The 14,861-nt window shown below is 40.9% G+C and overlaps 1 protein-coding gene across 1 annotated transcript in view; it reads right to left on the reverse strand.

The window, feature by feature from the left end:
• Positions 1–14,861, reverse strand: part of LOC122809035 (putative GPI-anchored protein pfl2) — a 574,977-nt gene that overhangs the window by 111,754 nt on the left and 448,362 nt on the right. Inside the window, exon 3 of the mRNA XM_044080240.1 lies at positions 5,244–5,615. Within this exon, the coding sequence (XP_043936175.1) occupies positions 5,244–5,615 (372 nt within the window). The remainder of the gene's footprint in view (positions 1–5,243; positions 5,616–14,861) is intronic.

The raw sequence follows: 14,861 nt of genomic DNA on the forward strand, positions 1-14,861 counted from the left end.
ATCAATAGGAATATAATAAGCATCTTTTATATTTAAGGTTACCAAAAACACTCAAACTTGGAAGAATGGGTAACAGGTTGTCAAGTGAAAGCATTTTGAACTTCGCAGTAACAGATTTAGGAAAGAGATCCAGAACAGGTCTCCCAAGTATTTTCCTTCTTTAGTACTAAAAACATTCTTGAATAAAAACCTTTTCCCAACTGGGAAGGGGAAACTGATTTTATTACCCCCTGAGACAGCATGTGTTGTAAGACAGGAGGGAACAGAAAGGTTTCGTCTGGTGAATGTGGAATAATTCCCTGGAATGGTGGGACTCCTTCCCACTGCAGTGTATAACCTTTCTAAATAAATGACTGTACTGACCCAGGTCAGGTCTGGGGTGACTGTATAAAAATTTGAAGGACTGAAACTTCTTGCATTCTATCTGCTTTCTTAGGTGTAGTAACCTCAGAACCCATTTGTCTGAAACAATCTGTTGCTAAACAGGGAAATGGAGATTCAGAATTTCTGGAAGGGTTAACAGACTGCCACAGTGAGGTGGGGGTCGGGTGGGGGCAAGGTCCTTATGTAATCATTGTCTCGTTTTTCCATCCTTTGTTCTGGGCGAGGGGCGCCCGCTTTCTTTTTGGAACCTTCCTGTCATTGTTTTTTAAATGTCTGCTTACCATTTTGTGGAGACTACTGATTTTGCTATTTACTAATACTGGACAAGGGAGCAAAAATTCCATAGAAAATTAGGAGTAGGGGGCTGAACAATCTGAAATATTCCCTGTGTCAGCTAACCTCTCACATCACATTTTTTGATAACTTCTGCTGCAGAGGGTTCAAAATGTAAATCTCTTTCTAAAGGAGAATTTAAAATTGCAATTTTTACATCTTCTGGGAGGTTCTAAGAATTCACAGCCAGGCAAACCCCTCAACACAGTATCAGTGCAACATCTCTGGAAGTAGTACAGTCATAAACGCACTTTAAACAATGAGTTATGACCATGAAACTGAAGACACTACACCACACAAAACAGATTTTTCTCCACAAGAAGGAATTGCTGATCAAGCATTCCTCATACTTTTACAATTAGTCAGAATGAACCTTAATATATGAGCCTGGCAACTCAAAATTCTAAAAATCAAATATGCAGACGCATACAGACTTTTTGCCCAAACTTAACTGTTTTACCATCCCTGTCTGAAAGGGAAGGATAAGAATTAATAAAATACTTGGCAGCAGCCGGATCAAATGAAGCAACTGCTGCAGGGTCAAGTCTGGGGTGACTGTATAAAAATTTGAAAGACTGAAACTTCTTGCATTCTATCTGCTTTCTTAGGTGTAGTATGTTGGCGGTCAGGGAAAAAACAAGCTGGACAAACACATCCTCCAATAATGACAGCACTGGGGGATGGATAGGTGTTCTGGGAATTCCAGTTGTAAACTCATAGTATTTTCTGAGGGACTGAAAAATCTTGTTCTTCTCCCACTGAAAAGACTGGCATATTCTGGAAACAATCTCAGAGGAGATGAATCCTTCACATAGATTCCAACACCATGCTCTTCTCTCGGTCTAAATCAAAAATCAGAGAAGAAAACACTGCCTGTCAAAATCACTTTCTTCTCTAGATTCAGTTTGTTTAATCTCTTCTGGAAAAGAGGAATCCATGTTTCTTTTACCAAAAAACACCTGATGAGAAGGACCAATAGTCTGTACAAGACCATGAACCAGGCAAACTACTGCTCTCCAGCAGAACTGGTGACGGTTTCTTTTTGACAAGAACGTTGGGCCCAACAGGACTATTAAAGGCAGTAACAGTTTTCCCAGGGACACCTTCCCTCCCCTTTCTCCCAAGACCAAAGACTGTGTCTCTCCCTTGCCCACTGGGGGGACTCCAACAGCCACAGATGATGTGGCCGACCTCCAGTCCATAGTGGCTGCATGAACATCAGACAGATCCACATAAATATATGACTGGTCTGCAGAACCAGTTTTGGACACAACTGGGTTATCCACCTATAGCTGTGTCAAATTGCTAGCATGCTGTGGTGGCAAAGGCTGTTTAGTTAACTTTTTCTTTTTGTGGCTGGAAGATGGACTAACAGTGGGACTGTAGTTTGTTCCACGCTCAACAAAAATGGTGCTCCTTTCACAGGGAAATTAAGAGGCACAAACCAGTAAAATATAAAATGTAATTAAAAGTAACTTTTCTAAGTTAAAACACAGTAAAAAGCACTCCGACACACTATCTGCTCCAAAAAATAAATTCAGACCTAGCTTTTCCACAGACAAAAAAAAAAGTCTTAGAATGTTTAAACTAACTTTGAAACTGTCAGAAACAAAAGTGTGTTCCCATTTAAAAGTACAATAAGGCCATATGATAGTCAATAAAAATACAGTCCTATGTTAAAAAATACTTTCCTAAACAGGAAAGTAAGTTTAAACAATACGTGGACGGTTTTCCCCAAAGGGAACTTATTTGCCCAGCAAAGGAACAGCATTAGCTGACCATTGATCCTTAAAAAGCCCACAGGGGAGCATTCTCCTTGATGTCAGAAGGGGCTTTGCTCCCAAATTTGTCTTCTAGTCAACGCAGCTTGAGATAAATGGTTTGGGGTGTGGTAGGCGCCCTGAAGCTTTGGAAGTTAGCTGGCTATTATAATCTATGCAGGATATAATCCATATAGCTTAGACTACTGCAGAAGTGACCACTATGATGAATATCTTAGCTATGAAAAGTGACAGTTTTGCCAAGGTTAAGGTGAAAGTCTAATTACTGAGAAGGTTAGGAATAAGTAAGACTGCACAAACATGCCTAAAAATGATTAGCACTTAACTGAAGTTTGCAATGAGCATCCCTGACACAAAAAAGTATATTTCTAGACAAAGAATTACCTGCAAAGTTGGAGATATATTGGTTTAGTATTGCGCATTAGTAGGAATGTGCTAGGAGTTGATTTATAATGCCATATTTGAAAATATCAACTGCATCTGTGGCCTCACTAAGTGGTCAAGTATTTCACAAATCCTCACTCTACATGCAGACTGTACAGGGAAGCAAACAATGTGATCCTATGGCTGCTACAGTGGTCTGAGCTTCACAGTTTCCTGATGTCCTCCTTAAAATCCAGAGACAGATTTAAGATTCTTTTAGCATAACCTGCCTCCACTAGCCTGAAAATCAATTTTACAGGTAATCTTTCAGGCTGGTAAAAAAAAAGTCCTTCCTCAGCAGTTTATAATGATTAGGGTCAGGAGAACAATGGAGCCTTCATATTTACTGCACAACATTCATGGACAAGAAAAATCATTTACAGAGAAATGTACATTCTCCAGTATCAGATCTACACTTTCAGTAGTATCCATTTGAAATATTGGCACCCGCTAGATTGAGTCCCGAAATGCACAGACAATGGCAGAAAGAACAGACTTATACATGCCAAGTCCAAGATGCCATTTCTCAGAATACTCAATTTTATTTGAGGTATGGCAATCTCAGAGTTTTTACATATACACAAGTTTGGGCATGTGAGGGGCCCCCACATGGGGGTGCAGGTGGTACTCTCCACACTGCAAAAATAAGCTTTAAGGGAAGTGTGATTTTTAATATTCGCTCTTCTCCAGGTTTTCTGTCTTTTTTCAGCTTTTCAGCACTTGGCATTTTAATAGGGAGCCCCTTCAGTACTGCCCAGTGACCCCATTCTTTCGTACCTCTCAAGAGGATGAAAAGGCCCAAATTCTTCTCACAACAGGGATGCAGGAGACCTAACCTTCTTGCTGCAAAATCAATAGGCATGTAATAATCTGGGAATCTGCAAAAAAGTATTTTTTTCCTGGTCACTGTGATGTCCATGCTCTGCTCTGTACTTCATTAGCAGAAGACTACACAGTGGAAGTCAAGGTTTTAAAATCTAAAATGTTTTCTCAGATACCACCAAGCTATACACATAAAAGCAATACATTCACCTGAGAAGTTTGGTTACCCTTAAACTGCAAACATTTACAGTGAGTGGCAGACTGAGATCAGCAAGACATCAGAATAATTTTCACTATAACATTATTTTATTAAAAAGACAGTGGAGATGGTGTGCAACTGGTATAGAAGGATCTACAGCCTCTTTTATTACCACTGTGTGATGTTATTATAGAAAACTGCACCACATTTGTACTTTTCGGGATAAAAAAGCAGCTCACCCCATCCATTATTATATCCACGCATATGTGTAAGTGTTGCTCAATTCTTTCTTCTACCACACACTTCGAACACACAAGTGTCTTTGTCTAAAGGTTAACTGCATCAGATAACAGGACACAGAAATAGGATGCAAAACAGAGAGAGAGTTCACTTGCAGTTAGAAAGGTGGCTACCAAGTATACGAGGATCAACGAATGTATTATCAGCAAAGTCAGTCAGAGGTTGGGTATTGGCATAATAGTCAAGGTGTTTTACCTGACAGACACAAGGTACTGGGTTTGGTTCTCACCTTTGAAAGGGAAAAATGGTTAGGCTTAAAATGGCCCACAAGGGAAACTAGCCTATTACTTCCCTATGAACCTAAAATTGAATGGGCACTCATGCTGTGCCTGAAAATTACCATTCATATAGTAACAGCACTTAGTAGTCAATAAAGAAAATAAATATTTCTTAAGCAAAAAAATATTATAAGCAACAGTAGAATGCAGCCAGTTCCAGTGGCATAGAGGGATAAAGCAACTATGGCGCAGGTAACTGAGAGGGAGTGGGTCTAGGGCAATTCAATGCCACAATCCCTCAAAGGAGAGTTGCAGTGTACAAGGCAGCCCCAGGGGTAGGTATTCAGTCACCAACTGGAGGCTGTGAGTGCACAGGAGCATGCTACTGAACTGAGGAGGAGACTGTTGTCCCCGAGGCAATGTAAATAGTTCATCCAATTGGTCTAAGGGAAGGAGCTAGGGCCTATTGCCATGCACCCTCAGTGTCAGGATGCCAGCAAGGGCAGAGGCAATCCTTATGGCTTCCTGAATGACAGCTACTGCAAATGGCTCTCACACCTGCACTTTACTAGGGACTCCCTGATAACAGGGAACCCTACCATGAAAGGCTCAATTGCAAGCAGTCACAGGGGCTAAAAAATAAAGCACAGAAAAAAAGAAAGAAGTTTGGATGAAATATACTAACAACAGCTTAATAGATAACCAACTGTGTGACGAACAATGCACTCCTAAAAATGATGCGACAAACAGGATATACAAAGAAGCAAAAGCAGATTTCCTCACCTTTCCTGTCATCTCCAATATCCAGGATGGAAGGATCTTGAATTGAGCCAGCAGGAGCCACAATTATGGTGGTAGCATGGGTGGTGCTGGTGGCAGCAGCAGCAGTGGTGGAAGTCTGAAGAGAGCCAGGTGCTTTTGTTTTCTTGGTTGTAGTTATGGATACTGTTGTCACATGTTTCATAGTAGTTGTAGCAGTAGTAGTAGTAGCAGTAGTGAGAGGAGGAGGAGGAGATGTAGTCAGGGGTGTAGTGGCCGCTCTTGTGCTCTCAGTCTTTGAAGCAGTTTCTAGGTTGCCTTTCCATGTGGTAATAGGTCCTGCTAGAGTGGATGTATCTGAAGTAATGTTCTTGAATTCTAGACTTGTTTCATTACCTAACACAGAAAAAAAAAACATCATAAAAACAGTTCCCAAGCAGGAATGCCAACACAGCACAGTCATTGTGTTCCATACGTCCTATGGCTGGGTACTATCCTCTTTCAAATGAGGTTCTGCCGATGCAATGCATCTACTGCCATCCACCATCCTGTTTCCCATTCATGTTCTACCTCTCAATCTCCTAGGACTTCCTATCAAGGAAATGAGTTACATTTATAGTCGTACGTCACCATTTTCTTTTTACTCATTACATGGTCTGAGGAGTAATACAATGTAAAATGGCTACGGTGAACCCTAGGAAATGCAGCAGGCTAGTGACCTTTATTTTGGAGATAATGCATTCACTATTACAAGAGGTATGTGGTTACATAACAAATACAGTATGGAATATTCTCCTTTCTGCACCTATTTATTCTAAAAACATCTGTATTGTTCTGGTCCTCACCACCAGAACTCCGCCAGCTCAAATCTATACCCTTAGTGAGGAGGGTTTTGCCACAGAAATTTAGTCATTCTCTCCCAGCACTCCTGGAAAGATGTGTACCATCAATGCTCATGCTAAGAAGGAATGCGGTCTATCAAATTTTCAGCCTTTTCATCCCCTCCTGCCCACTAACTCTTCAAGAAATTAATGCCACTATCCCCTTTAGACTATAAATCCTTCTCGCCGCCTCCAGATGTTTGTCACAAAGGAATGAATATAGCCACTTGGAGTAATAATCCTTTACTCTCTGCCTCCTGAATGAATAAGTGATGTCTCCCAAATGCAGTTCCCTTTCCTTCTCAGCTTCTCCTCCACACTTTATTTTATTTTAGATGCATGCAATTAGGCTCCCACACAGCTATCTCAGTAAAATCCTGCTAGCAATGTGATGTCCTCATAGTGTATGTGCCCCCTGGTTGAAGTGTCTTTTTTCATATCAGCCACCCCATATACTCAACAAATTGTAGGACCAAACTCAGTAACGTGCAGGATGCAAATAACCTTCTTCCCTTCAAGTACTACTCCCTATTACCTATACCTACTCATATTTTCACAAACCAAAAAGATGAAAACGCTGTCTGCACCTGACTGTCAAATGTAAACAGTACAAATATAAAGTCACAAACCTCCATAAATGAGTGCACTCTTACAAATGGTGACTCCATGAAGCAGAAGCTGAAATGCATACTTACAATATCAGGGTAACAAGTAACTGAATACTCCAGAGTGCTTGTTGAACACCAAATTTCATTTCTCCAAAGCCAATGGAGATTCTACAAATGTCCCTAATTCCTTTTATAATTCAGTTTATTATCCTCATCTTTCATCACACCACTCAATGAGCATTTTTCTGATCCCTGAATGTTGTAATCCCAGATAGTTAACACAATTTCATCTCTGAAGGCCTTCTAAACTAAAACTACAATCAAATGTCCTCTTACTCTTCAACAACTTATGAAGCAAAAGCTTTCAATCTTTTCATATAGTCAAAATTCTTGGATCCACATATTTTCTTTGTAAATTTCCTCTGGATCCTTCCTACCTTGTTCACCTATTTACAGCAACATGGACTTCACATTACTGCTGCATATTCAACTGGAAGCCTAATGACTGCACTAAAGAATGGTTCAAATATGAATCAGATCCTACCAGCTACAAATCATATTAATCTTCCAGTCAGTGTGGTACCTTTGCATACACTGTTTGTGTGTCCCATGAATCAGAAATCAAACATTTTTCTAAATCAGTATGTTCATGGACTCTGTTAGAATTACAGTTTGATGTGGAATGGTCTGTTTCACTCATACTCTCTAAACACTCATGAATGAATTTATTAAAATTAGATCCCATATTATTTCAACTTTACAAACAGCTAATATAGTTATAACATTCATTACGTGCTTGCCATCCTCTTTGGTAAGATTTACTGTTCCCAAATTGATACTGCCGGCATATTTAGTATACCTCTTTAATAGCTACTTTAAGAACTTTGCAGAATCTCTTCTGATTTTGAAAACTAGTGAAAGACAGGGCAAAGTATATATTTAGATAAAATTAGTTAGGGTCTACACCAGCCAACAGAGTTCGACATAAATGATCTGTCTCCTCAAAACTCAGTTTAACTTACTTGTGCAAGATTATTATATATTTACTTTTCAAGTGAAATGTTCATTTTGTTTATTTCAAGTAAGACATGTTACTATTCAGTTTTAAATTCCTGGAGCGAGTGATTTACTTATTTATTTATGAGCTTATGGGTTTGTGCATTAAGCTGGTATTATTAACTGTGGTATCTCGTATGAGAGCATGACTGTTCAGAACTATAAACTACAATTCAAATATTTAAGGGCTGTTTTACTTTAAGGAAAATACTTTTGTGTTATTGATTTTGCTAGGATAGTTTGGCTAGTGGCAGCATTGCTTATGAACTAAAACAGAAGGTGTTTTAACAAAAAATTTTAACTTGCGCACCCTTTCTAGAAAATACTGCATGTGACTGGGTACAAAATTACTGGACAATTTTCAATTATTCTACCACATGTTCAAGTTTGTTTGATGCCTGAATCAGTACACTGTACAAACTAAGTTAAAAAAAACAGATAAGCAACTACACTGCAAAATAAGTTAATCAATAAAATTTGTCAAAATATATAAACAATAAACCAGGAGTATAAATTGCAAATGTATCATAATCAAGAGCCAGTAAAATAAACTGAACAAAGCACTGTGGATAAAATAAATTATTTGTGTACCATTATGAATGTGAGAGCAAGAAAGCAATGCACTTAAAAATCAGTTCATATGAATGTCAAAATCAAACTGGCACCATTTTTAAGAAATGCTAGAAAACACCTGAGTCGCGGATATTCTCAGCCAACCAGCATACCTCTCAACCTCTTACAGCAAAAAATCTGGACAAAGCCATAAATAATGGGGAGGGACAAAGGCGCAAAAATAGGGACACTTTAAATATTGCTCTTAGAAAGCTGAAGGAATAACAGGTTTTACATTAACATGAATTTTTTTTGAATGGTATGAAGTCTGAAACTCAAATGTCTGCCATTTTCTGACTTCAACCCTCAATGATTTACCAATGAATTGCCAAAAAACCACAATTTTATAAGAAACAGACCAAAAATGTGAGGCAAAAACCACATATGAGGTACCAAAAGGTGCACACTCTAATGAATAAAGGAAAATAATCCCAGAGTTTTCAAGAAGCACCAAAGGAACTATTAACTGCCTCATAAGGGCAGAATGCAATACCAAGATGGCCAATAGCAACTAAAGAGATTACAAAGATGGGGAGTAAGCCTTGCAAGTCATGCCAAAGTAGAAAAAGTACTTTATGGATGAAATGGTGCCAGACACGTAACTAGTGCAACTCTAGCAAAAATGACAGAATCTGATGCTATTTGGAAACCCCCACAAGTAGCCAGGAGGTAGAATTTTGCACCAGCTATGGTGCTCTAGTTCTAAGTCAGGTAGCCTAAAGTACAAAGCATCACAGTAGTCCAAACTAGAAACAAGAGCATGTACCACTACAGAGAGACCAGCAGGTGGAATGAGGTAACAGATAATGGCAATGATCCTCAGACAGACAAGGTGACTTGACTGCAGATGAGATCTTGTCCAACACAGTAAGTGTTTCCACAATTATCCACAGGACTTGCACATTTGACACAAACTGGAGTCTGCTCCCAATGTGTGTTACATTTGAGATGGAACACAATCTCTCTGGGCAGCATAAATGGCCATAACAACACTCTTACAGGTACTGAGTTTAAGCTGATTTTCAACCATCCAAAAACAGATGTATTCCAACTTAGACAGTTGGTTAAGGGTCAACCCAGAATCCTGAGGGCGAGAAAAACAGCTGCAAGTAATGAAAACCTCTCCTGCAAGAGTTCTACAGCAGCAGTGAGACAAAAGAGAGACTTTTGAGCGATTATCATTTTTCTGAGTTTTCTTGCTGCCTTTAGCCAATTCCACCCAAAACACCGATTTTCTAGAGTTTCTGTGATTTAAAAAGCTAGTTTAAGCTATATACTGCACTTATTTTACTGCTTGCACTTTAACAAAGTCGTTTTTGTGTTTATAGTACCTGTTTAACTGCTGTAGGCTACACACTCGTGTGATACCCATTTCTGTGCATTTAAAGTGTTTTTTTTTACTGTATCCGCTTTATTTTCTGAAAACAACAAAAAAAACAAACAAAAAAATACTTGTTTTCCCACCTTTCTAAGCTAGTTTAGTCCAGTTTTCAGGTTAGTGCTGAATTCAGGGCTGTGTTACAAGTTTCTATGTTTGCCCATACCTTTCTTGGATAGAAGGAAGTTTTCTGTGTTCACTGTGAGAGAGGGAGCTTTGAGCAGCCTATCTGTCCCCTGGAGGAGTGGTTTCATCCCAGTAATTAGTAGTTTATTGGCCATTTTGGGCTAATTACTATCCCTTTCATTCCCCTGCTATAAAACCTGCATTTGCACGGTTTTGCAAGCCGGGCAGAGCCAGTTAGCTAGGGTATAACTACGCCCGGCTCCACAAAGTGTACTCTTCAATTTTTCTCTTGGAACTAGACAAACTTTCAACTTAAGCATTCCAATCATTCACTTCTCATCCCTGCACTTGCCCAAAACTCATAGCAAGCACTAATAAACCTTAGCACTAGACCCCCCTATACTGTAGAGAAGGACAAGGCTCTCTATTCAACCTTACCAGCCAATCAGTAAAACAGTTCACTGTACCTATATCCAGGCATGTCCAAAGGGCAGTTTCCGGTGTACTCTCCAGTCCAACTGGTGAATCTGGGCATTTTGAGGCAATGTTACAATTGCCTCATGTACACAGACAACCCCCTCCTCCTTCCACCAAACACTAATACATGCGAGAGATGCAATAATACAGCCAAACTGGAGGCTAAGCTCTCTCAATCCAAGAATGGACCAGGCGGTCAAGAGGAGAAAGGAATTACTAGCATCACACCATCAGTCTCACATAGACCTATGAAACCAGCACTGGCAAAAAACACACAAATACACAAAAACATACATGGAGGCTCTAAATAAAAATCTGCAAAAGCAACAGAGACCTCCAAAGCAGACATCCTAGCAATCTCCACCCCCGCAACACAAACCATGAAACACATACTTCACAAAACCAGTGTGCCACACAATCACAGCCCTTAAGGCAAAATAACATACACAACACACTAGTAATAGGTGACTGTACAGTCAGGCACACTGACATCCCACTCACTAGGATGAACAAGGAGAAGGTTATTGTTAGTTGCCTGTCGGGTGCCAGGATCCACCCCATCACACAAGCACTCAGGTCACTCCAGAACAAGTACAAATATGACTCTGTCATTGTCCATGTTGGTGTGAATGACCCGAGCTGTACCTCCCTGGAATACATGAAAAGAGACATGGAGGAGCTCTCTGATCACGTAGCCCAGGCTGGTATGACCCCGACCCGGAGAGTAGCATCCTGCCCTCACCAAGAATGATACCATGGTATCGAGAAAAAATGATCAATTTCAACAATTGGCTAAGCTTCTGGTGTCATTCAAAGGGGATCCAGTGTCCGTCAGCCTGGGATGACATGCTCGACAAGCCACGCTGCTTTGCTAGAGACGGCTTGCACCTGTCACCCTTAGGCTTTTGAATACTGGCCAAAGCTCTTGCCACCCCCATAGTGCCTTTTTTAGGCAAGGCTCAAAAGACAAACCCACTGCCATAGATAACACAAGTAACAAAAAAAGTACAGTTTTGTACCTACCATAAATGTAGATGTTCGAGGATCCACATTGCTGCAGTCCTAACTATTGGGTAGTCCGCTGTCCAGTCGGCCCGAATACCAAAGTATATGGCTGACGTCGGTCAGGGCGCATTAGACTGACGTCAGTACGTCAGGGTACTAATGCGCATGACCGACGTCATATCCTCAGTCTTTTCTTGCCCCAGATGTCAGAAGACCCTGAAAAGATAAGGCCAAAACCAAAAACTCCCAAAATACCTGCACCAAAAAATATATATATACAATATATACACAATCAGCAGAATATAACCTCACCTACACAACCACCCCTAACACAGAGGGGAAGGAGGGAGGGTAAATTGGACTGCAGCAATGTGGATCCTCGAACATCTACATTTATGGTAGGTACAAAACTGTACTATGTTCTTCATTCCACATTGCTGCAGTCCTAACTATTGGGTAGAATCCCAAAGCAGAGGTAAGGGAGGCTGGCAAATCATAAGGAAGCAGGAACAGACAACATGCCTTGCAAAATAGCTGTGGCAAAACCAGCCCTAGACTTAGAGTAGAGAGGAAGGTGATAATGCTTAGAGAAAGTATGCACTGAACTCCAAGTAGCTGCCTCCAAAATATCCTTAGTTGCCACCCCTTAGAAATGCTGTGGAAGTGGCAGTAGCCCTAGTGGAATGAGGCCTAATCCCAGCTGGAATCTCCTTGCCATGATGGGAATAACAAAAGTAATGCAACACCCAATCCACCTAGAAATAGTTTGCTTTGACACAGGCTTGCCCTTTGAACTCAAAGCAAAAGAAACAAACAACTGCTGAGACTGCCTAAAATCCTTAGTCCTGCTCAAATAATAACGCAATAGCCTGTGTACATCTAAAGTGTGCAAAATCTTTTCCCTTTTATTTTGGGGATCTGCATAAAAGGTAGGCAAATGAATAGTTTGGTTTAAAGCCACACTAGAAACCACCTTAGGCATAAAGGAAGGATTAGTACGTAAAGATACCCTATCCTTATGAAAAATCAAAAAAGGCTCCACTGCCATAAGGGCCTGCAACTCAGAAACCCTTCTTGCAGAAGTAATGGCCAACAAAAAAGCAGTCTTCCATGACAAGTATTTCAATTCAGCAGTAGCCGCAGGCTCAAAAGGTTGCAGAGTAAGTTTCTCCAACACAAAATTGAGATCCCAAGCAGGAGTAGGAGCTCTCTGGGGGTCTTATATTCTTTGCCCCTCTAAGAAATTGCTTGAACAAAGGATGCGAAAACAATGGTGGGTCACAATCATAGTGAGCTGAAATTGCTGCAGCATGAATCTTAATGGAAGAGAAAGACAAACCTTTGTCCAGTAACTCAGTAAGATATTGAAGAGCCACACTCAAATTTGGCTCCGTAATCTCCAAATTGTTTGCTGCACTCCAAAACAAGAATCTCTTCCATTTTTCTGCGTACACTTTCCTTGTACTAGGTCTTCTGGCTTCCATAATCACATTTAAAACTTGTTGAGGAAGCTGAGACCTGCTGTCTTTCAAAACAGAATATGCCAGGCTGTGAGATGTAGAGAGTGAAGCTTGACATTGAGCAGATGACCGTCCCTCTGAGACAACAGGTGTGGAATCAAGGGTAAAGGCCATAGAGGCTTCCTTACCAGACTCCTCAGTAATGGGTACCAGTGCTGCCGAGGCCAATCTGGAGCTATTAAAATCATCCTTGGCTTGTCTTGTCTGACCTTTAGAAGCACCTTTGGAAGAAGAGGCAGAGGTGGAAAGGCATACACATGAAGATTTTTCCAACTGAAAGAAAGAGCATCCACTTTCCAAGCTGTGTGATGAAATCCCTTCGTGCAAAACTTTGGCAGCTGGTGGTTTAGTGGAGAAGCGAACAGATCTATGTCTGGAGTTCCCCATGACACTGTCAAATTTTGAAATACATGAAGATCCAGTTTCCACTCGTGGGGATCCATGATTTGTCTGCTTAATACATCTGCTAAGGAGTTCTGTGCTCCCGCAGAAACCTTGCCTGCAGAGTTAGTTGCAGAGTGAGCGCAGTCTCCCATAAAATCATTGCTTGTCTGCACAATGGGTAAGAATGTGTTCCCCTTGTTTGTTGATGTACCACATGACAGTTGTGTTGTCTGTTAGAATCAACACCTGCCCTGGAAGAAGTAACTCCTTGAAAGCAATTAATGCAAACTGAACTGCTAACATCTCTTTCATGTTGATATGTAGATGCTGTAGTCTGGCAGGCCACTTGTCTTGTATCCACTTTCCATTTAGATGAGCTCCCCAAGCAATATCTGAGGCATCTGTCGTTAGAATCTGACTTGCCTCTGGCCGGGTCACAGAGAGTCCCTTGTTTAGGTGACATTCCTGAGCCCACCACAAAAATTCCTTTTGAATGCAAGGTATTATTTGAATGACAGTGTCCAAATCCTGGCAGTGCTGTGTCCACAGATTTTTGAGATACCATTGTAGCTTCCTCATATGCAGTTTGGCATTGGGAAGCACCAGAATACAAGATGCCATGAACCCTAAGGCTTGAAGGACTGTCCTTGCAGTCAGCCCGGACTGAAGAGATAGATGATGGAAGTAACTGAAAAGATTCTTTTGTTTGTCCGGGGTTAAAAAGGCCATCTGGGCTGCTGTATTCAGTCTCACACCCAGAAAGCACATGTCTTGAGAGGGTACTAGACTGGACTTTATTTCGTTCACAGAATACCCTAGGCATCTTAGCACTGCTATGACATATTCCAGATGCTGTAGAAGATCTTCTTTTACTTGAGCCAGAATCAGGCAGTCGTCCAAGTAAGGATAGATTTGGATTCCTTTTAGCCTGAAGTAAGCTATCACTGGAGCCAGAACCTTTGTGAATACTCTGGGCAGTAGATAAGCCAAAGGGCAATGCAGAGAACTGATAATGAAAATTTCCAGCTCGAAAACGCAGATACTTCCTGCAACTTAGTCTTATTGGCACATGAAGGTAAGCTTCCTTGAGATCTAAAGTTACCATCCAGTGATCTTTGCCCAGCAGAGGTAAAAGCTGTTGTAACGTCAACATTTTGAACTTGGGAATGTCCAGATAAGTGTTGAGGATAGATAAATCCAGAATTGGTCTCCACGTGTTCCCCTTCTTTGGTACTAGGAACAGGCGAGAATAAAATCCTAGGCCCCTTTCCGGCACAGGAACTGACTGAATGGCCCCTATTTGGAGCAACAGAGAAATTTGCTTGTGAGCCTCTGTTCTTTGAAGAGGAGGAATGTCTGGCATGCCTTTGAAAGGAGGCAAGGTATGGAAATAAAACCTGTAACCGTGGTGAATAATATCCAGAACCCATCTGTCTTGGGTAATTAAATCCCAATTTTCTTTGAAAAGAGACAGCCTTCCTCCCAAAGGTGCTGCCAGGCGAGAACGTACTGGCAGCTGAAAAGGCAGGTCATTGGGTCTGCTTACGAAAGGACTGACCCCTGCCCTCACCAGAAGTCTGAGCAGGGAAACTCCC

Source organism: Protopterus annectens, chromosome 8.part0 (genome assembly GCF_019279795.1).
Source record: "Protopterus annectens isolate FY-2018-M chromosome 8.part0, PAN1.0, whole genome shotgun sequence".
NCBI lineage: Eukaryota > Metazoa > Chordata > Ceratodontiformes > Protopteridae > Protopterus > Protopterus annectens.